Raw genomic sequence first — 24,491 nt, 5'->3', positions numbered from 1 at the left:
TTAAAAATTTGCAATATGATGAAAAGTATACTTGCTACTAGCCATATAAAGGAGATGCTGAGTCACAGATAGACACAACAAAAAGATTGTCTTCAAGTAAACTTTTGGCCAAAAAGGCCTTCATCAGAAATACACAAAACACACACACAGTCTCTGGCTGCTGAGTCAAGACTGGTAGCAGCGCATAATGGATGAAGCAATTTGGTGGTGGTGGTAAGGGGGAATGGGGCATGGAGGGGGAGGGATAGCAGGATGGGGGTGGTAGACAGTAAAGCGGTGGTTGTGGGAGCATACAGGAACTGGGGGAGGATAGAGCAGCTGGGTGCAGTCAGTAGGTTAAGAGAAGGGGCATCAGAAAAGGAGAGAAGTAGAAACGCTGTGGGTGTGTTGATAGGACAGAGGACAGTTTAGCACTGGAATGGGAACAAGAAAAGGGCTGGGTGGGTAAGGACAAGGACAATGACTAATGAAGGCTAAGGCCAGGAGTGTTACAAGACTGTATGGTATATTGCAGGGAGAGTTCCCACCTGTGTAATTCAGAAAATCTGGTGTTGGTGGCAAGGATCCAGATGGCACATGCTGTGTAGCAGACACTGAAATGAAGTACAGTGTGTCCAGAAAAGGGCTCCCTGATTTCAAAATTAAATATCTTGAAAACAAAGATCAATAGAGGAATGCAGTAAACGGTATGTTTATTGTGAAAGCTGTAAGAAGTTTATACAGCAGTTTGAAATAATAGTTACAAAAGCTGCTAACAGAGGGCGCTGTACGCTGTACAGCTCATATCAGCATACATACGTGAAATAATCGTATGAAAACAATCTTTGCAAACAATCACATCACAATGTTTTCAAAATGTTCACCATTGGCACTACAGAGGTGGCGCAAACGAAGAATGAAATTCGCCATCACATTTCGTAGTGTCTCAACCGAAATGGATTCACATGCCACAGAGATCGCTGATTCAAGCTCGTCCAGCGTGGCGGGATGCTTCGGGTAGACCATGTCTTTCACTGTGCCCCACAAAAAAAAGTCACAGGGAGTCAGACCCGGGGAATATGGAGGCCAATCCATGCCTGCACCAGTAAATTTGGTATATTCCAAAGCAATGACTCGATTCCCGAAGTATTCCTCAAGAAAGCGAAACACTTGTTCGGTCCGATGTGGTCGGGCTCCATCTTGCATAAACCATTCAGTACCTGGTTGATCCCTTAACGCTTGCTGTGTGGCAACAAATTGTTCCAAAATTGCAACGTAACGTGCACCAGTGACCGTTTCTCGAATGAAAAAAGGGCCAATAATGCCTCTACTGCATACTGCAGCCCACACAGTAACGTTAGGAGAATACAGGGGTTTTGCTTCACACCAATATGGCTTTTCGGAACCCCAAAATCGCCAGTTCTGCTTATTCACGTATCCATTCAGGTGGAAGGTGCTTCATCTGTAAACCAGATGCAGCCAACATCAAATCCTTCCCTATCAATCATTGTGAGCATCTGATTAGCAAAGGCAACCCTTTGTTGCACAGCTCGTACGGGTATGGCCTGGTGCATTTGAATTTTGAATGGAAACATGTGTAGGCTCTTTCCCAGTATTTTCTGCATGCTGGAACGCTTCAAACCAGTCTCAGATGCAATTCTACGGACGGATGACCATTGGATTTCGCTGAATAATTCCAGAAACTGTGGCAATATTTTCAGGCGTAACTGCGGTTTGCTTGCGGCCAACATGCCCCACTAGATCATCAGTTATGCTGCCTGTTCGTTGAAATTTTGCGAAGAGCGTATGAATGGTTTTTGCATCGGGTCCTTTTAGAACATTAAATCGTGCTTGAAAACTTCACCTTGTTGCCTTAGGACTCTCTTCTAACCTGTGGTACTCTAGCACCAGAAAAACGCATTGTTCAATGGAGTACATGGTTTTAATCTCTTCCTTCAGTACGCTAACCTCCTTTCACGTTTCAATAGTGGAACTGATCGCTCTGGGCTTCGGATCACTATTTATACTAGGCATTACGTATGGTGATTACAGCGCCATCTGTTAGCAGCTTTTGTAACTATTATTTCAAACTGCTGTATAAACTTCTTACAGCTTTCACAATAAACATACCGTTTACTGCATTCCTCTATCGATCTTTGTTTTCGAGATATTTAATTTTTAAATCAGGGGGTCCTTTTCTGGACACCCTGTATGTCAGGTTGGGCAGTGTGCTCAGCAGCTGGGCAACTGGGTGGTCCAGCTGTTTCTGTCAGTGGCCCTTCATGCGTACAGCGAGCTTGTTGGTTGACATGCCCACATAGAATGCAGCAAAGTGATTGTAGCTTACCTTGTAGATCACATGACTGGAGTATGTGGTGATGGGAGGATAGGATGCATGTAACAAGTCTTGCATCTAGGTCTATTACATGGATATGAAGCAAGGGCTGGGAGCAGGGGTTGTTTAGGGATGAACAAGGATGTTGTGTAGGGCAGCAGAATACCACTGTGGGAGGGGTGGGAAGGATAGTGGCCATGTCATTCGTCTTGTTGTGCCCTCCTACCCACTATCCTTCCCAACCCTTCCTCAGTGGCATTTCATCGCCCACCGAACCCACACAATGTCCTTGTCCATTCCTACACAACCCCTGCTCCCAACCCCTTCTCTCATGGCTCTTACCCATGTAATAGTCCTAGATGCAAGACCTATCCCATACATCCTCCCATCATCACCACCACCACCACCACCACCACCACCACCTACTCGAGTTCTGTCACAAGCATCACATATCCCATCAAAGGGAAAGCTATCTGCGAAACCAATCATGTGATCTACAAGTTAAGATCCAACCACTATGCTGCATGACAACCAACAAGCTGTCTGTCTGCATGAATAGCCACTGACGAACTGTGACCAAGAAACTTTGGACCACCCAGTCGCCCAGCTGCTAAGCACGCTGCCCAACCTGACATTCTCCATTTCAGTGACTGCTTCTCAGCTTCTGCCTCCTCAATCCTTCCCACTACCACATCCACCTTTTCTGAATTTGCAGGTGTAGCGCTCCCTCCAATATATCCTACGTTCCTGTAACCCTTCTGTCTTCAACATTCGTTAGTCATTGTCATTACCCACCTAGCCCTTTCCCTGTTCCCATTCTGGCACTACACAGCCCTTTATCCGCCAGCACATCCACAGTCATTTCTGCTGTCCTCTGCCCTCCATCTAACCTCCCAACTGCACTCCCCAATCTCTGTATGCTCCCACAAGCAGCACTTCACTGTCCCCCACCCCCACCCTGCTATCCCTTCCCCTCCCTCCCTACCTCAGCTTGCTCCTTACCCCCAACACACGGTTACTTCTCCTGTTGTGCAGTGCTGCTCACAGTCTGATGTCAGCAGCCAGAGACTGAGATGATGATGTGTGTGTGTGTGTGTGTGTGTGTGTGTGTGTGTGTGTGTGTGTGTGTGTTGGTTGTCACAGCCACATATAATGCAGCAAAGTGGTTGTGGATATGAAGATAGCTCTAGGTCAAATACAGCCACGATATTGTACAGTAGTGCCCATGCATTGAAATAAGGAAACCCCCATTGTGTATAATAATAAGAAACTTTGTTGTTAACTCACTAAATAAATGAATCTTTTTATAAAAGTTCTGGATAATAAATTTCAGGGAAATTATGAAAACCTCTTTGGATTTCAATTTCCTGTTGCTATGGTATGTTTCCAGCTACCAACATTTCTTGGAACATATGTAAAGTAGATTCTTTATGAATATCTGGTCCTGTAAATTTAAATTCAACATGTGTGCGTCTTTTAAGTTTCCATTTGCAATACTTTCCAGCTGTATAAATTAAATGCAAAATTTGCAGGGTTTAATTTATATGGTGTAACTTGATTTCAGTGTACTAATATCTCTTTTTTCTGTAGGTTCTTTTGTGAGGAAACAATAGAAGCAAGAATAAAGAAAATGCAAGATAATAAATTAGCACTAGCATCCGAAGTGTTAACTGGTGCCAAACAAAGGCGCAAAGAAAAATTGTCACTGGATGACCTTAGAGTGCTGTTTGGCTTTTGACTTGGTGAATGTTCCTTTCTTTTTTGTTGATATTGTATCATAACCATAGACAACAAACAAGATCTCACTATGGAATTAAGATTTTGAATATGAACAGTCACATGTGAAGAGTGATATGTATTAAGTTCTATACAAAAGAAATCTCATTGTGATGTCACTTCTATTTACTATCCCTTTTTCTTTGATTGCTGTTTTATTCATCAATCAAATTGACATATTTTATGTAATTTGAATGATACACATTGTATATATTGTAAAAAAAGCTGTCTAATTTTAATATTAAAAAATCTGTGATTTTTTTTTACTTTTATAATTTGATTACTACCAACCTTCGTGTCTCTTCCTACGTAAATGAAAAGTATTGCTGATTGGTAGAAAGTACATATGTTGTGCAATGTCTTTTGTTCCAGTCACGAATGGTATGCATGTCTTGCTGGTCTAGGGTGTCATTAGGTATCACATTCTGTTGCTGTGGTTCCAGATGACAGCAAGCAAAACATTGATGATCTTGACAGACCTGGTGGTACAGCTCCAAAAGTACATTGTTGGACAGTGGTTACCCATTTGTTGCAAGAAAACTTCAAAACTTAACTGTATATTTACTATATATTTATCTGAATGATTTCTAGATATCCGAAACAACTGAAATTTAAACTCCGAGTAGTTTGGTCAGATGCTTTTCGTCTGTAAGCCAGTATAAGAACATTCCTCTTTCTGTGCTTTGTGTTTATCATCTACACTGCTCATCCACTTTTTAATTAATTCGTTACACAAGATAATGGCATTCTTGGCTTTATAGAACAGAATAGAATCCTCATTATCACATCATATGTCATATACAATCGTTTGATTGAAATATTGGTGTCTGTTCAATACAAACAGCTGTAAGAGTAGTTTGAGGAAAGTAATGAGACTGGCAACTCTGTGAGTGATCTGGCAGTGCTGCGTTGTTCTGCTTGTGTAGACCAACATGTTAATCCCTTCCAGATGTTCAGTCCATTTCAGTTCTGTACAGCTATCACATGATTTTTGAGAGCACCATCAGTGAAGTTGTGTTTTTGTTGTATGTTACGAAAATGGAACAGCAGAATTTAGAGCAACATTATGCCATCAGATTTCGTGTTCAACTTGAGGAATCGAAGAGTGCAACCATGTTGAAACAGACCTACAGAGAAGATCCCTTACCATTTTTGGAAGGCCGAGAACATATTGAAGATGAATCTTACTTAGAGAGACATTAAACTTCAAAAACTGACAAAAACGTTGAACGTGTGCATGCTCTTATGAGATCAATCAATGTTTAACTGGAAGGATGATGGATGACCTGTTAAACACTGAGCAGGAGAACAATCAAAGAAGCATATATGTTGATCATCTTGAGAGGACTGTCAATGACCATGAACAACTTCACCTCACCAGAGTCCTTGTGACTTTTTCTTCCCACAAAATTGAAAAATGTAAAAAAAAAAGGCTGTTATATTGGGCCTCTGGAGAACATTCAAAAGAACGACTGACAAATTAAAGGTCCTACCAACTGAAGCCTTTCAGCACTGCTACAAAGACTAGGAACGACGACTCTGCCAGTGTATAGCTGCTAAAGGGAACTATTGTGAACGGGAGAATATTTTTTATTAAAGAACATCATCTATATCCAATGAGCTGCACTGGAATTGTTTTATTTGTCAAAACCAAGTTTCAGATTATAACCCTTAATCACTGGCATGTAATACAGAGGAACAAACAACTGTATGTACATCAATTTCTACAAAACGATAACTGTACATATAATAGCAGTAATATAAGTGCACTTACATTATGCACCTCTGTAGCAGTGACACGCTTTCAGTTAATAAGATCAAATCTGAAGTATGTCATATAACACAGTACACGGTTTATCATGTCTGTTACTGCTGTAAAATTTTAGACAGTGACAATTCTTAATAGCGTTTGACATACCTGACATAAAGAGGAAACATCAAGCTGACAGGTCAAGGAGTCTACATTCCCTGTCTTTTGTTATTTCTAAGATCATATTTTTATACAAGGTCCGGCAGAAAAACCTCCCCTTTAAGGAAAGCTAATAAAAACAAAACCAAATAAGGTAGAACAATTTTATTTATAGTAAATAAAAGTACATATTATGCCATTTTAGAAAATACTCTTATGGTCTTACTTTTTAAATAAAACATCCCTTAAATGGCTTCCTGCACTGTCGACACACTGTTTGAGTCTTTCCCTGAAGTTATTCATTACTCTTTGAGTCATTTCAGGTGGAATAGCTTCAACCTCTTGTGTAATTGCTTCTTTCAGGGCTCGTGTTGTTCATAAACTTTTGCTTTTAAATAGCCCCAAAGAAAGAAATCACAGGGCGTTAAGTCCGGCGATCGTGGGGGCCAGCCAATGTCTCCACGCAACGAGATCGCATGTCCAGGAAACATTTCCTTCACCAATGCCAGTGACTGCCGCGCTGTGTGGGCAGTAGCACCATCTTGCTGGAACCACATGTTCTCTATTTCACCAAAAAGCTCCCTTAGTTGCGGTTGGAGAAAGTCGCGGAGCATGGCACAATAGCGTTCACTGTTGACGGTTAAATTCCTGTCATTTTCTTCGAAAAAGTAAGGACCGATCACCCCGGAATTGTAAACAGCACACCATACTGTTACTTTAGGGCTATGAAGTCGTTGATGAAGTTCTTGGGGATTGTGTTCACACCAGTACCTGCAATTTTGGCTGTTCACTGTTCCGGCAAGGTGAAAGTGTGCTTCATCAGAAAAAATCACAATATCGTTGGGACGAATGTTCCGAAGAAGGTCTTGGCACAAACTTACACGGACACCACAGTCTCGTTCACTCAGTTCCTGCGTAGTTACAATTTTGTAAGGATGCATTTTAAGATCTCGATGCAAGATTCTTCTCACACTTCGATCAGATATCCGTAATGCTGCCGCATGCTTTTTAGCGGATCGTCGAGGAGATTGTTGAACTGAAGCTCTAACTGCATCAACATTTCCGGGGCCTGTTGCAGTCCGTGGTCGTCCAGGTGGTTTCCTTTTTAATGCGGAACCTGTCTCACGAAAGTTAGCAACCCAAGAATAAATTGTTTTCTTATCGGGAACAGGGTCCCGTCGTCCGAGCGCAAAGCGAACGCGAAAAGCACATTGAGTATTAATAGGCGATTCGCCATTTTGAATAAAATCTTCCACTACGAAGGCACGATGTTCACCAGACCACGCCATGGCGTACACTGAAAACGGCACGTAGGCAGCTACTTAACGACGCGCCCCCCACCACTCTGCTCCTTCTACTGTCTGCTGCACGTTACTTTGTAATCGGGGAGTTTTTTATGCTGGACCCTGTATATCAGTGACATCCTCTGTGATTTCTCCCACTCACTAAAATTTTCTACCCTTCTGACATTGTCTGAAGTAATCAGCACAAGCTTTTGCATTCTGTTTGTTAGTATGATTCAGACCAGTTTTGTGTAAAGCCATCAGTTCCATAAAACTCAAGTTTTTCCAGGAGAGTAACATGATCTGCACAATCTGAGGCCTCGGAAGTAGCACAAAGAATACCAACAGGTGATATTTTATTATTTAAGGTGGTGGTGGTGGTGGTGGTTAGTGTTTAACGTCCCGTCGACAACGAGGTCATTAGAGATGGAGCGCAAGCTCGGGTTAGGGAAGGATTGGGAAGGAAATCGGCCGTGCCCTTTCAAAGGAACCATCCCGGCATTTGCCTGAAACGATTTAGGGAAATCACGGAAAACCTAAATCAGGATGGCCGGAGACGGGATTGAACCATCGTCCTCCCGAATGAGAGTCCAGTGTGCTAACCACTGCGCCACCTCGCTCGGTGTATTATTTAAGGCTCTCAGTTGAGCAACCCTTGTGGAATCCAGAGCGTGACATGCTAAGTATATTGTTTCTCCTTACATGAGAGACTATTCTCAAGTACATTGCTTTTTTTTAATATTTTGGAAAAAGATGTCAATAAGGAAACTGGACAATAATTTTGCAAGTCTGTCTTGCCACTTTTCTAATGAAGAGGTTTAATGGCCTCCTATTTTAACCTGTCTAGACAAATTCCATGTGCCTGTGATGTATTGCATATATCACTAAGAACATTATTTATTAAGCTGCAACAAATTTTCAGAATTTTGTTTAAAATCCCAACATCACCACATGAGCTTTCGATTTTTAGAATTTTATTAATTTCAGTGAAGGATGCTTGAAGTTCTATGGCATGACATTTTTAATATTTTATATACACTACTGGCCATTAAAGTTGCTACGCCACAAAGATGTGCTACAGACGCGAAATTTAACCGACAGGAAGAAGATGCTGTGATATGCAAATGATTAGCTTTTCAGAGCATTCACACAAGGTTGGCGCCGATGGCGACACCTACAACGTGCTGACACGAGGAAAGTTTCCAACCAATTTCTCATACACAAACAGCAGTTGACCGTCGTTGCTTGGTGAAATGTTGTTGTGATGCCTCGTGTAAGGAGGAGAAATGCGTACCTTCACGTTACCAACCTAGATAAAGGTCGGAATGTAGCCTATCACGATTGCGGTTTATCGTATCGCGACATTGCTGCTCGCGTTGGTCGAGATCCAATGACTGTTAGCAGAATATGGAATCGGTGGGTTCAGGAGTGTAATTCGGAACGCCGTGCTGGATCCCAATGGCCTCGTATCAGTAACAGTCGAGATGAAAGGCATCTTATCCTCATGGCTGTAACGGATCGTGCAGCCATGTCTGAATCCCTGAGTCAACAGATGGGGACGTTTGCAAGACAAACAAACATCTGCACAAACAGTTCGACGACGTTTGCAGCAGCATGGACTATCAGCTCGGAGATCATGGCTGCGATTACCCTTGACGCTGCATTACAGACAGGAGCGCCTGTGATAGTGTACTCAACGATGAACCTGGGTGCACGAATGGCAAAACATATTTTTTCGGATGAATCCAGGTTCTGTTTACAGCATCATGATGGTCGCATCCGTGTTTGGTGACATCGCGGTGAACGCACAGCGTGTATTTGTCATTGCCATACTGGTATATCACCCGGCGTAATGGTATGGAGTGGCATTGGGTACACGTCTCGGTCACCTCTTGTTCGCATTGACGGCACTTTGAACAGTGGACGTTACATTTCAGATGTGTTACGACCCGTGGCTCTAACCTTCATTCGATCCCTGCGAAATCCTACATTTCAGCAGGATAATGCACGATCGCATGTTGCAGGTCCTGTACGGGCCTTTCTGGATACAGACAATGTTCGACTGCTGCCCTGGCTAGCACATTCTCCAGATCTCTCACCAATTGAAAATGTCTGGTCAATGGTGGCCGAGCAACTGTCTCATCACAATACACCAGTCAATACTCTTGATGAACTGTGGTATCATGTTGAAGCTACATGGGCAGCTGTACCTGTACATGCCATCCAACCTCTGTTTGACTCAATGCCCAGGCATATCAAGGCCACTATTACAGCCAGGGGTGGTTGTTCTGGGTACTGATTTCTCAGGATCTATTGCACCCAAATTGCATGAAAATGTAATCGCATGTCAGTTCTAATTTAATATATTTGTCCAATGAATATCCGTTTATCATCTGCATTTCTTCTTGGTGTAGCAATTTTAATGGACTGAAATGTTGTATCTTATTTTTGCCGCTACATTTAGAAAGTGATTGTTTAAAGTACTTGCAACTTGTGAATTATCAGCAACCACCTTGTCATTTCTTTGATGTGGTGCCTTGTAGACGGACTGGCTGTCCTGTCTCCCATTTGACAATGTCCCATATAGTTTTAATCTTACTGTGTGCATCATTTATTTCTGTCTGCATACTACTGGACATTCTGTCGGGAAATGCATACTACTGGACATTTTAGTGACTTCCTTAAAATTCTGCTATATATTTTGTAATATACAAGTAATGTTGAATTCTGACTTACTCAGGCATTTAAATAAATTCTCCTCTTCCTCTTACATGAGATTTTAATTCTGTTATTTATCCACAGCTTATTTTTTTAACATGGATCTTCTGGGTAATTTTTAGACAGTAACTTCCAAATATTGACACAAATTTACCATGAAATAAATTGACTTTGGCATTAGCATCTCTTGCTATGTATAACTCATCCCATACCGTTCCTTTTAACTTATTCTTAAAATATTCTATCTTGTTCTCATTCATAAGCCTCTCCACATTGTATGCATTAAATGTGCATCATGATCAGATAGTCCATTAGCTTACTGGTTGTAAATTAATTGTTTCAGCTGGAGCACTGTTTATAAAAATATGATCAATCAGTGTCCTACTATCTTGCTGTACGTGTGTTGGAAAGCTGACTGCTGAAATTAGATTGAAACGCCCAAATAGTGGTTCTTGTTCACCTTTCCTGTCTGTATCTTCTAAGAGATCGATACTGAAATCTCCACAAACTACTGTTTCTTCTTATCTGATAGATAGCTCAGTAATGCATCTAGAATTCTCATAAATAACTTAAAAGTTTCCTAGAGGTGATCTGTAAACTCTTACAATTATCAGAGAACTGTCCTGCAGCAACAACTTACAAGCACTTGCGTCTGGGTTCTGATCAACACAAAAGCTATTTATGTCAATATTTTTGACATTGTATCAACATTTTACATATGTTGCAACTCCTCCTTTTTCCATGTTAACTCTACACAAATATGATGCTAGTCTATGATCTCTGATATTGAACTTCCCCATCCCTCTGATTATGTGGTGTTTAGAGAGATACAGAACATCTATCACTTATAATATAATAAAAATGTTAATCAATGAGATTAATTTTTCGGCACTCGGACAAGCACAATAAGCTGGGCCATGCCTGTAAATGAATTCTTATTAGTTCATATCAGTTTTGCATGGACATAATAGTCCTTTTCTTGCTGTAGATCAGTGCTTACCAATTAATAACACTACATCTGATCGCCATATCCACCTACAAAATCTTGACTGTGTCCATGTTGCGTTAAATGGATCTTCATGAATACTCTGAAGTACACAGGTGGGCTTCAGTTCGTCTTATTACAGTACTGCTTGGAATAATGACTCATACAATCTTCCAGTTAGTTCAATAATACTACATTGTTTTCACTTATTCACATAACTAAAATAGCTACCTCTGATTACGCTCTTAAATAACGTGCGTCTACCTTCATTCATTAGCAGAGAGCGAGTCCTTCCTCTTACCGAGGAACAGGAAAAACATGTCATGTTTTTTAACGTTTGAAAATCAAAAATATGTTGCAGTAGGCGGCAGGCTCTACGCTGGACTACCAATTCACCTTTTCTCTTTGCCTTTCAAGAAACGAAGACATAAAAGCAAGAAATGCAGAAGGAACATCACAAATGCCCTCCTGTCAGAAATAAGTCTCTTTATTTAGGGAGACAGTATATAGTAGCCTTATTTACATTGTGGTTCATAGTTTGGTCACTTGGTGAAAGTCAATGGAGTTTTAGTACCGTTATGCCACTACAAGTATATCTACAAAGCTTCATTTCTTTGACCATTGCAAATTCATGCACATACATGACATACGTGCATTCACACATACTCATATTACATAATTGCAAATCTATGTTGTGCTAACGTCTTAGTCTGTTATTTATCCTAACATTTGTTAAGCTGTATGGTGTGAACAGGGGAAAATTTTTAATTTCCTAAATCGTCCTTCCACCCTGTTTTAAAAAATGTTTTTCTCTCTTGCTTTCGGTTCACTGGCAATTCTGTGAAAGGGTCCTTTCGGCACATGCTATTTCATTGTTCGCTGTACTTATGGCCAGCAGCAGCTCATTGTTTAATGCCCGTCGCAGTGATCCAAGCACCATGTGAGCACCAGCACTGCCCGCGCATCCATTGTAATGTCGTTCCAGGCTTATGAAGTCGGTGTTGTATATGCCCTACAGTCTGAAAACTGGATACGATGGATTCAGCTCCAACACTCAACCCAAATAACAGCAATATCTCATCTCACACCTGGACGAAGTTTTTGACCATGAAATTGAAGGTAACGGCCCCACTGCAGGACTCGGCATTATCTTCTGATGTGCATTGTAGCTCGGCGGTCCTCACACATCAATTAGTGGTTATATGGATTTCCTCTGATTTCTCCATCGCACATCCATCACACTCACTGTATTCACTTTGCTAGACTGTGGCGTTTACTCTTATCATGGCTCAACCACTATTTTCACTATTACCAGGCCTTACTATTTTTGTTATCACTTCACACGTGCGAGTATTTTACTCGTCCATTGTGTTGCACTTCACATAAATACATAAATGGTTCTTCTTCAAGAATAAAGTTTCACATAAAATTCACAATAGTACATACATTTTACATAGATATAGACAGTAATAAAGTTGACCTATAAATGTACAATTCACATCTACATTTCATATATGGTCTCCATGACATGCACCATCTTACTCACTGATAAGTAAATTGGAAGGAATCTTGCATTTATTCTGAATATTTGCATTTCTTGCTCTTGTCTTGCAGGACCGATCTCCTGTGCATTTTTACCTTCACAACTACACATAGAAAATACGTTCCACCACTGCTCATTACAATGAAAAAAGACTATTTGCTAGGGTCTGCTTCAGAGATCAAGCTACTGTATTTACTCGAATCTAAGCCGCACTTTTTTCCGGTTTTCGTAATCCAAAAAACCGCCTGCGGCTTAGAATCGAGTGCAAAGTAAGCGCAAGTTCTGAAATATGTTGGTAGGTGTCGCCACAACTAACTTCTGCCGTCAAATATATGTCGCGCTAGACAGGTATGCTTTGCAGGCACAAAGATAAATACTGGCGCCAAAACCTCTGCGTCAGTAAATAAATTCAAAGGTATAAGAATGTAAACATTATGCCATGTATTCTTTCGTGTTCACTGCTATTTCATTTAAATCCAGTCTGCCTAATAAACTACGAAACTAGAACAGCAAACGCGGAAGAATATACATATCATGTCATGTTTATATCCGTATTATTCTTATGCCGAATAGTGATACAGTTAGAAACTAAGCACGGCAACTGACTAGATTTTTAAATCTAAGATGACCCTAATTTCTGTGCAGAGCAGAATGTAATGTACTAAAGAGTCGTCTGCAAAGATTTTCAAACAGAGAAAAATTTTCGCTAAACTCTCGTTCAGAACATCATCTATCATACGCAGTCTATTATTTGGTTCTTGTTGATCATTATCAAAGAAAGCAGCAGTTTAAGTAACAACAAATAGTAGACTCTCGCCATTGTTTCGCTTATGAGACAATTCCTCTCTTTTTTTCCTTTTTTTTTTTTTTTTTAATTGTAAAGCCCGGTCCACACACAACGATCTGTCTGCGCAGACATCGGTGCAGATGTCTGTACATGCAAAAGATCGCTGCAAATGTGGTGTGTTCACACGACACAAACCCCAATCTACTACTCGCCCGCCATCTGTCGGTGTAGAAAAGAAATATCAGTGGCAAGCGACTACGCTCCCCGTAAACGTCAAACATTTAATTCAGTTATTTTGAAATATAGAAATGGAGGAAGTTCTGTTGTGGTCTGTGTTCGCAACTTGTGTTGCAAAAAACATTCAGACCAACCGCAGGAAACAGAGAAAGCGGGCAAAATGGTGTAGGCAGTGGCTGCTAAAGCGAAAGCAGTTTTCTCACGTAAATTTACTGAGAGAGTTGCAGGACGAACCTAACGACTGGCGAAATTATTTGCGGATGGATGTCGAAACTTATAATTATCTCTTAAAGCTTGTAACCCTTCATATTATGAGAAAAAATACTTGTATAAGAAGGGCAATTTCTCCTCATGAACGGCTGGCAGTAACATTGACACTCCAATTTCATCTTCAATTGTACTCCTGCTTGGTCTTGGCGTTTCTTGATCACTAAGAAAGCCAAGCAGATCAAAATACCATAACGTTGGCTGCTATACTTGATCTACTCCTACACCAGATCTAGATTTCTGAACTTTGGATAACTCAATTAGAGCATTGTATGCTGCAGTCTTTTTGTCTCGTCACTATATTCTTTACTTTTAATCTTCCACATACATGGGTGGTTTCTACATATTTCAATGAATTCACTTACAAACTCTTGAGAACACTGACGAGTATCAGCCAATTTAATGCCCTGTGCACGCAAACACTAGACTGAGCAAACAGCTGTTTCGCGCCAGATTTGCGGCGATCTCCTGTCCACACGCTCCAACTTGTCTGCGCAGATGTGGTTTGAACCCACAGATTTGAGAGGTTTCGTTCAAACCTCCAACTCCAACTTCCACGTTTGCACACACCTCAGGTTGGTGCAAATCTTCTGTCCACACGCAACGATCTGTCTGCGCAGATGTGATGTGCGCAGACATTTGCGCAGACAGATCGTAACGTGTGGACGGGCCTTAAGCCGCGGTAGCGCGCCCAAAGGCAAGCCTTGCCGACAGATCATAAACACGTATTATCAGAATGTAACAAACAATGTATGACACAGTACAATAATGCATTTTCAGCTTAGAGTGACATAAACACCTATAACAAAGAGAACGGCGCTTATCAGATCAAAGCAAAATAAGCAATCGATTCAAACCAGACAAAGCACGCGAAAAAGGAAGGGTACCCGTATAAATACGGACGGAGCGCCTGACATAGCAATGGCTACCTGGTAAAGCTTAACTGTTAAGCTTACGACTCGAACCAAACTACTGTAGCTGTATCTTCATCCATTCGACCTCAATTGTGTTTCACGTTACAATGGACCAACTGTTTTTCGATTGGAGGGGCGGTCTAAAACTATTCTCTCACCTTGAATTTCCAGTCTCAAATTTCCGGTGCGGATTAGATTCGAGTAAACACGGTACTTCTAGGACTGCTACTTGTGGTGCGTCATTAGTGTACTTATTCTATCCTTGGCATTTGATGAATCTTCATACTATGTAAAATATTGACAAGTGCTCATTTGTGAACGAGTGTGGGGAATGTTTTATCCCTTGACAATCCTGACTTCATCACTGCTTGTTAACCGTTGTAATATTTCACATTCGTGTACACATATTTCAAGCTGTATTTCTGCCTTATTGATGCAACGAGATATACATGTTTTACCACCGACCGGTAGTTTGCATTTTTGTCATGTGTAATTCCGCACGATTCATTCCCGCTAAAGAAGAAGATGCTTATGTTAAAGTACTGCTTTCACTTCTGTGTGTGTCAAGAACTCAGCGTAGAAAATATTGTTTCACTGCATTTAGTGTTCATCTCTCATCTGAATTGTATATCATATTTTCATTTATATTCACCTTATAGTTGCTCAAGCTGTAACAGTTAGTCACTAAAGAAATATTTTTCATACTAAGTTCTTTTACATATATGTGCACCAAATCACTGTGCTGTGGTGTATGTGAAATGTACCATGTACCTTTATTACTATTGACTTCACTGTTTCTTCTTTACTTTCACTGCTTCTTCAAGATGTTCGTTTTTACAATTACGTACCGTACATGCATCATCATACTTCGCTTTCCACACTCATACAGTCATTCATTCTAAGACTTAAAACTATGTAATCTATTCTTTCCTACGTCACCTTCATGGCCCTTTCCTAGGTACCCCCGTAATATTAATCTTCATATTCATCACCATATAATATTCATGAAAAATCTTCCACATAAATCTCCATTTATATCCATGTATTCCCTGTGGGGTTCTCACACTAGCACCATCACCCTATTTATTTCATCCCACAAACATAAACAAGCACACAACAATTGCCATTTTTTATTCAATGGTTTTAACTCCGATGATTTTGGATGAGTTCTTAGTAGTACCTCCTGTCCAATCTGGAATTCTGTTAAGTTTTCAATTTCCTATCATAAATTCCTTTCCTTAATTGAGCTTGCTCTTCCAATGTTATTAGCGCTCGTTGTACTTTCTCATCTAAGGCAATGTCTTTGTGCCTAATTTAGGTATCAGTTTTGCCCATTCATCTAGTTCCACCTTTTCAAACTAAGTTCGGCCGGTGTGTACCCTGTTGATTTGTGTGGTAGGTGATTTACTATATGCTGAAACAGACCCAGGTATTCTATCCATTTCTTTTGATTTTGTGGTATATATGTCCGGATAAATCTATTAAATTCACAAAAGCACCATTCGACAGGACTTGCTTCTGGGTGGAACTAGGATACTAAAATATGATGTATGTTTCGTGATTTCAAAAATGATTTCCATTGGTCACCTGTAAAATTTGATGCGTTATCAGTTAGTACTCGCAAGGTTTTCCAATAAGTGGTACGTAGTCTCCCAGAATCCACCTTATAATTGGTCCATACCTAATTGTTTTGACTGAGTATAGTTGGAGATACTTACTGAAAACATCATACAGGGCTACGATGCATTTGACCCGCCGGCGCAGGCTCGGGGATAAGGTCCTGCGGTGTCTATAGATACAAGATCCCTTTGTTGCTTTGGTATTATTGGGTGTAGTACGTTGAAACGTGTCCTATTCTGATGCTTGACCTTTTGACAAACCGCACAGCATCTGATAACTTGCTCTATACGTTGCCTCATATTAGGAAAATAACAATACGTAGAAATTTTGGCAGCACACTTGAGCACTCTATATTGTCCCCATGTGCGGTGCGTGTTTTGAATTAAGTTGGCCACATATTCCTGTGGTATGCACACACACCACTTATCCATTCGTCTACCTCTTCTATGAAAGAGGATGCCATTAAGTATAATGTAATACTGCTCTAAATGTTTGTGTGTTCTAGACTGTAAATTTTCTATTACCTTGCTCCATCTCGGATCTTCTTCCTGCAAGCGTTGCATGTTTTCGCACATTTCGATATAATATGTTTCAAAAATTCCATCATTTATTAAAAGTACCTTGAAATCTCATGTTTGTTCTTCTAACTCGTGGAATTTAGTAAGGCCTTGGAGTAGCCGTGATAGTGCATCTGTCAAAACATTCTGTTCCCCTTTTATGTACACTATTTCAAAATCAAACTCTTGGACATACATGCACCACCTCACTATTCTCTTATATAACAACTTACACATAAGAAGAAAGGACAAAGCTTGATGGTCACGGTAAACTTAAATACGTTTTCCCCAAAGGTAAGATTGCAATTTGCGAAATGCCCAAACTACCGCTAATGCTTCTAGCTCAGTTACAGAATACGATTTTTCAAGTCCAACTCCATATCTGGGTGTTTAAGGATAGGTGTGTTAATCAGCACCTGCTTAATCTGCTCAAAATCATTTTCGCATTCTTTGGTCTGCAACCAACTGTGGTTTTTAAGCAGTAAGTTTAATAGTGAATTACTCTTCAGCAATTGTTGTGGCAGAAATTTCCTGAAAAACGAGGCCAGTCCCACAAAACCTTTTAATTGTTTCTTTGTGTAGGGTGTTGGGAAATTGTCTATCGTTTCTAGTTTACTGGGGTCAGGTAGAACTCCTATTGCTGAAATGATATGCTCTAAGAATTTTGTCTTTTCTGAATTCAGACTTTTTAAAGTTAACTGTGACATCCTATTCATCAAATTTTTGAAAAACCTTTTCCAAAATACTTATGTGTTCATCCCATGTTTGAGTCACAATTAACAGATCATCGGCGTAGAGTGTAATGTGGCTAAGCAGTTCCAGTCCAAGGGCTCTGTCTAATGCTTCAATAAATACACCAGTGCTCATGTTTAATACGAAAGATAGCACCCTAAACTGGTAGCTCCTCCCAGCATTTACGAAAGCTGTATACTTTCAACTCTCTTCATGTAATAAAATTTGCCAGTATGAAACCTTTAAATCAAGGTATGTTAAGTACCTAATGCCATAAAATTTTAATAACTACTCTTCTAAATTCTCTGGCCTTGTTCTTATAGGAATGATGACTTTGTTTATTTCTCTCGCGTCTAACACCAACCGCACTGTTCAGTCAGTTTTACCAACTGTGAGAATCGGACTGCAGTAAGTTGAGTGTGATGTCTCAATAACCTTCTATCTAATCTTATGCTGTATTTCTCGTCTTACTGCGTCTTTCTTTGCCCAAGGAATGCCATATATCGTTCTGCAATAGGTTTCATGTGGGTACACTTCCATTTTATATTCATATCCTTTAATAACACTGGGTTGTTTACAAAAAATGCTATGATACTTACAGAGTAATTTTGTCAGTTCACTTTGCTGTTCATCATTAAGACAAATGGATTTACTTATTTTACTGTCTACTGTTTGCTCATTGAGGATCTCCTCGCCAGCATCATTAAGTTCCATTTCATTTGCCATTAAGATTTGAGCGTAGATAAGTTTAACATCAATGTCAGGTATCTGCCTAGTCTGATTTGTCATTGTAATTCTTATTAAGTCCACTGCCAGTGTGCGCTCTCCTACTTGAAATTGACGTTCCCCACTGCTGTCTATTTTTACCCCAAGTTTGTCTATCAACAAGAAAGTACACTGCAAAATTACACCACATATGCTAATGGGTATGCTGGCCTGTAATTTTATAACTTTAGATTTACTTCCCATCGCTGTAAGATCTTGCAGTTCTCTCCGGGTAGCGTGGGTGCATTTACTTCCCGGTAGCTGAGTGGTCAGCGCCACAGAATGTCAATCCTAAGGGCCAGGGTTCGATTCCCGGCTGGGTCAGAGCTTTTCTCCGCTCAGGGACTGGGTGTTGTGTTGTCCTAATCATCATCAATTCATCCCCATCGACGTGCAAGTCGCCGAAGTGGCTCATATCGCAAGACTTGAACCAGGCGAACGGTCTACCCGACGCGAGGCCCTAGTCACACAACATTATTATTACCTTTACCTTTATTGTTGCTTGAATAATTTCACTTACTTTGTGTGTTGTTTCTTTCTCTTCAGTGAACAAATCTTCCTTCATTTCTACTTCCTTATCATACGGATACGCAGTACATGTAAGTTTGTTTCGGTGTCTACTTCCTCTTGACTATTTCTGTTCGTGTTAGTGTTTATGTCACTAATATTATTACTGTAGCACACAGACAGTTCAGTACCTTCTTCCTATAGTCATGCTCGATTATTATTTCCTGGGGGTGATAAAGGCGTTGTTTCATTTTCTGCTGTCACTTCTACTATGTTCATCGTAGGTTCTCGTGCTCGCCAGTTCGTGTCCCGGTTGTTCCAGTTTGTCTGTAGGGCTTCTCGTTCTCTCTCGGATCTCTGTGTTCCATATTCTGATCCTGATAATACACATTTCCTTGTCACCTAGTATCAAAGTTTTCTCTGGAACTTCTCAAGATAATATTTGGGGATGGTTACTAATTTACCCTAACATTTACAGGTAACTTGTTCTTTAAGATTTTCAATACATTGACACGAGAAATCGGATTGTTCCAGTAGTGGGTCTTGTTCAGATATGTTTCAAAATCGTTTCTTAGCCCCCTGAATTTTGGATGATATGATACTGGGTTAAATACCTCTCATCTTAATCTCTCCTGGGATAGCTGTTGACCAGCATTTACCCTCGAACAGAGTGGTGACTTTTTAGTATCATAAATGGCGTTGTGGGGTCCAAAAGGATACCACTCAATTTTATCCATGAAAATTAATTTACTTTACTTTCATTAGAAATATTTATTTATAAATATCTTAATTGCCTATGTTACAACACAAAACTTCAGTTAAACTAAAAAAAAATCTCTTTAAAAATCACAAAAGGAAAACAAATGCAACAATACTTAACATTGAAATGAAATGCAATATAAAAAATCAAAATAGTTTATTGTATCGGAAATAACACGAAACAGTAATAGATTGCTGTGAGATAAATACAGGGTGTTACAAAAAGGTAGGGCCAAACTTTCAGGAAACATTCCTCACAAACAAAGAAAGAAAATATGTTATGTGGACATGTGTCCGGAAACGCTTACCTTCCATGTTAGAGCTCATTTTATTACTTCTCTTCAAATCACATTAATCACGGAATGGAAACACACAGCAACAGAACGTATCAGTGTGACTTCAAACACTTTGTTACAGGAAATGTTCAAAATGTCCTCCGTTAGCGAGGATACATGCATTCACCCTCTGTCGCATGGAATCCCTGATGCGCTGATGCAGCCCTGGAGAATGACGTATTGTATCACAGCCGTCCACAATACGAGCACGAAGAGCCTCTACATTTGGTACGGAGGTTGCGTAGACAAGAGCTTTCAAATGCCCCCACAAATGAAAGTCAAGAGGGTTGAGGTCAGGAGAGCGTGGAGGCCATGGAATTGGTCCACCTCTACCAATCCATTGGTCACCGAATCTGTTAGTGAGAAGCGTACGAACACTTTGACTGAAATGTGCAGGAGCTCCATCGTGCATGAACCACATGTTGTGTCGTACTTGTAAAGGCACATGTTCTAGCAGCACAGGTAGAGTATCCCGTATGAAATCATGATAACATGCTCCATTGAGCATAGGTGGAGGAACATGGGGCCCAATCAGGACATCACCTACAATGCCTGCCCAAACGTTCACAGAAAATCTGTGTTAATGACGTGATTGCACAATTTCGTGCGGATTCTCGTCAGCCCACACATGTTGATTGTGAAAATTTACAATTTGATCACGTTGGAATGAAGCCTCATCCGTAAAGAGAACATTTGCACTGAAATGAGGATTGACACATTGTTGCATGAACCATTCGCAGAAGTGTACCTGTCGAGGCCAATCAGCTGCTGATAGTGCCTTCACACGCTGTACATGGTACGGAAACAACTGGTTCTCCCGTAGCACTCTCCATACAGTGACGTGGTCAACGTTACCTTGTACAGCAGCAACTTCTCTGACGCTGACATTAGGGTTACCGTCAACTGCACGAAGAATTGCCTCGTCCATTGCAGATGTCCTTGTCATTCTAGGTCTTCCCCAGTCGCGAGTCATAGGCTGGAATGTTCCGTGCTCCCTAAGACGCCGATCAATTGCTTCGAATGTCTTCCTGTCGGGACACCTTCGTTCTGGAAATCTGTCTCGATACAAACGTACCGCGCCACGGCTATTGCCCCGTGATAATCCATACATCAAATGGGCATCTGCCAACTCCGCATTTGTAAACATTGCACTGACTGCAAAACCACGTTCGTGATGAACACTAACCTGTTGATGCTACATATTGATGTGCTTGATGCTAGTACTGTAGAACAATGAGTCGCGTGCCAACCCAAGCACCGAAGTCAACATTACCTTCCTTCAATTGGGCCAACTGGTGGTGAATCGAGGAAGTACAGTACATACTGACGAAACTAAAATGAGCTCTAACATGGAAATTATGCGTTTCTGGGCACATGTCCACATAACATCTTTTCTTTATTTGTGTGTGAGGAATGTTTCCTGAAAGTTTGACCGTACATTTTTGTAACACCCTGTGTATAGTGTTTGAAAAATTAGCTGCATGTAATGAACATCAAATATGAATTGATACAGAGTTTTTCACAAATCGACAATAATCACCCGCATTCTCCTCTCCACTCTCTTTACAGACAATCAAACGACAGGTTTGGCAAACTGGGCGACTGCAGCAGGTACAATACTGGTTTGTCTTTTTCTCACTGGCACGTGGACAAAGAGCACATCGTTTCCTCTTTGAATCCAGAGTGGATATTTGTGATTTTGGGAGAGGTTTCTTCAAAAGCCGTGAGATTCTTACTAAAAATGGCTCTGTTCACTATGTGACTTAACTTCTGAGGTCATCAGTCGCCTAGAACTTAGAACTAATTAAACCTAACTAACCTACAGACATCACACACATCCATGCCCGAGGCAGGATTCGAACCTGCGACTGTAGCGGTCGCTCGGTTCCAGACTGTAGTGCCTAGAATAGCATGGCCACTCCGGCTGGCTGACATTGTTACTCTTAGTTCTTTTCGTAGTGTGCCATTCATCAGCCTCTCATTGAGATAGGGTTCAGTAAGCTGCCTGGCAAGTGTCTTGATGAATTCAAACTGGGAAATAGGTATGTACTTCTTGCAGGACATTTGTATTACATACGAGCTAACTCCAAGTATGTTCAGAACTGCATAAAATACAGCAAGAGGCCATCTGCGTGTTTGTCTGCCTGTGCTATAGGTAGCACACTTCTGGTCAAGAGAGTCTACGCCACCTTTTGTGCTATTGTAAAAGGAAATTATTTCTGGTTTTCCTGTTTTTGGATCTGCACTCTTTGAATGATGCATACTGGAAATAAAAATGACAGCTTTTCCTTTTTTAGGGACGTAAAAAAATCAATGTTCTGTCATGTGAAGCCATAAAGTGTTCAACCTTCCACACGCCTCTTAGATGGCTCGAATTCGGGTGGGATTTCCTTTTTTGTTTTTTCACAATTTACCAACATAGGTCAACTTTCGTTTTTTCAACTCCGAAACTAATTCAATAGAGCCAAAGTAGTTGTCAGCTGTAATGTTACAGTTTGTACCATAAATGGGCTTCGCTAGTCTCAGAACAGATTGAGTATGTTTCTGAAATTTCTTTTCTTCTGCTGTCAAGCCAATGTCGTCATTGTCTTTTCCAGTGTATAAATAGGCATTCAGAAGGTAATTTGTTTGAGCATCAGCTAAAATCATTATTTTCAGCCCACATTTTGCTGGTTAGGTAGCCATATAAACCCTAAATGCGTATCTCCCACGAGAACCAACCAGCATTTCATCCACATATGCATGCGAACATATGTTATAAGATGCCTGAGAATTGTGAAGCATTCCATCGAAAATCCAAGAAATCGCTGCTGCAGGGTCATTTTTCTTCCTCTCATCTCTGCCAGTTATGTCATCAAATCTTAGGCAGTAGAGCAATATCAGCACTCTCTTCATGGATAGTGTGGCGCAAAAAATATCTCTTCCAGTGCCGTTTGTTGCAAACATAGACTCCAGATTTTCATGATTAGATTTGAAAATGGCACTGAAGTATAATAATCCAAATAGTGCCCTAAGTTCATTGACGTTCATGTCCCGTAGTTCTGTGCGCTGCTGATCAGAAAATTTTGATTGATATGAAGAAGTTTTCATATTGGTGTGACTCACTATTTCTTCTAACATATCTCTGGTAAACAAACACTCCCACGCTTCCAATTGACTGCATGACTCTCCCAATCGGCTTGCGCAGGGCCTTTCAGTGTAGGAACTTCTATTATCAAGTTGTGAGCTGGTGTTCTCACATTCCTTTGAGGTTCTAGAGTGGACCACTTATACCTTTTTCTGCCATAGAAAATAGATGATTCCCCTCTATGTTTATTTCCCTCTAATTTATCTGATTCACTAGAGTCACGACTTTGTTCTAAAGCAGTGTCATGTTCACTGTTGTAAGAAGGGTCATTTTCATTGTCCAGATCATTTGCATCACTACCCTCTTCTCCTTCTTCTAGTTCTTCTAGTGTTTTTCTCACAAAGTCTGGAAAACTTGGATCGAGCACTGAATACGTGAATGAGAGCTCGAAGCCATAGTAACACTGAAAATAAATGAAAACACTCACTAAGCCTAAAAATAAAATGACATTTCATTGATTAGTAAACTTTTGACGTAGGGCAAACAGAAACACTTACGGTGTCGTGGGGTCAATAATGGCACCACCCATGCACTGAGAAAGAGAACAACTCAACAATGCTGCTAGTTTGTCAGGAGGTTCACTATCAACTGCAGAGAAGGTATGTAGAACCGCCAACAATAGAATGACCAACAGAGGAAATGGCTCTTGTGTACAGTTTGACTGGTATCAAAAAGGACCCCACAACTCCGTTTGAGGGTTTATCTAAAAACACATTCTCAAATTGATCATATGTCTCTCAGAGTTCCGACATCTCTGTAGCCCACAAAAGGACATCGCCTTCTGTGTGTCCTACCACATATTTGATCTTTTGAGCTTCTGCCCAAGTCCTAGGCAGTTCATTCCTAAAGGCTTGGACAAACACTACTGGGTGCGTTTGCTTTGTTTCATTTGAAAATACAGGAAACTGTCAGTGTTTTATTAAACTCTCGTCCATTGACAATGCTGTCCAGCAGGACGGTGATGATATTACTATAGTTTGCTTGTTAACTATTTCGTCCATTAACCTTTGTTCTTCCTGTTCCATATCATGTTCTATGCGTTTTAATATTTCTTCTTCTGTGTCCCCCATTACGTCCTTTACTGCTTCCACATAAGTACGCTGTTTGCGTATGCATTTTTCCACAAATGTTGTGTTTTCATCCTTTGTATAACCTTTACTGTTTATAAAGTTGCACAATGTTTGAGTTGAATCTCTTATGTTCTAACTGAAGTAATCCTATCTCCATTGTGGTTCTCTACATTTTCTGGTAAGTCGTCACAGAAAGAATGCAGCTTCACTACTTCTGATTGTGCATTATCTATGTTAACCTGCATATTCTTTTGCATTACTTGTAAATTATCCTGTGTTTCTCTGA

The 24,491-nt window shown here is 40.5% G+C and overlaps 1 protein-coding gene across 1 annotated transcript in view; it reads left to right on the top strand.

Moving 5' to 3' along the window:
* LOC124544808 (transcription termination factor 2) overlaps positions 1–4,313 on the top strand; it is a 317,601-nt gene extending 313,288 nt beyond the window's left edge. Inside the window, exon 18 of the mRNA XM_047123494.1 lies at positions 3,905–4,313. Within this exon, the coding sequence (XP_046979450.1) occupies positions 3,905–4,052 (148 nt within the window). The 3' untranslated portion in view covers positions 4,053–4,313. The remainder of the gene's footprint in view (positions 1–3,904) is intronic.
* The last annotated feature ends 20,178 nt before the right edge of the window (positions 4,314–24,491 follow it).

Source organism: Schistocerca americana, chromosome 8, assembly GCF_021461395.2.
Source record: "Schistocerca americana isolate TAMUIC-IGC-003095 chromosome 8, iqSchAmer2.1, whole genome shotgun sequence".
Lineage (NCBI taxonomy): Eukaryota > Metazoa > Arthropoda > Insecta > Orthoptera > Acrididae > Schistocerca > Schistocerca americana.
Note: the sequence above shows the minus strand (reverse complement) of the source record. Positions and strands in the feature narration are given on the sequence as shown.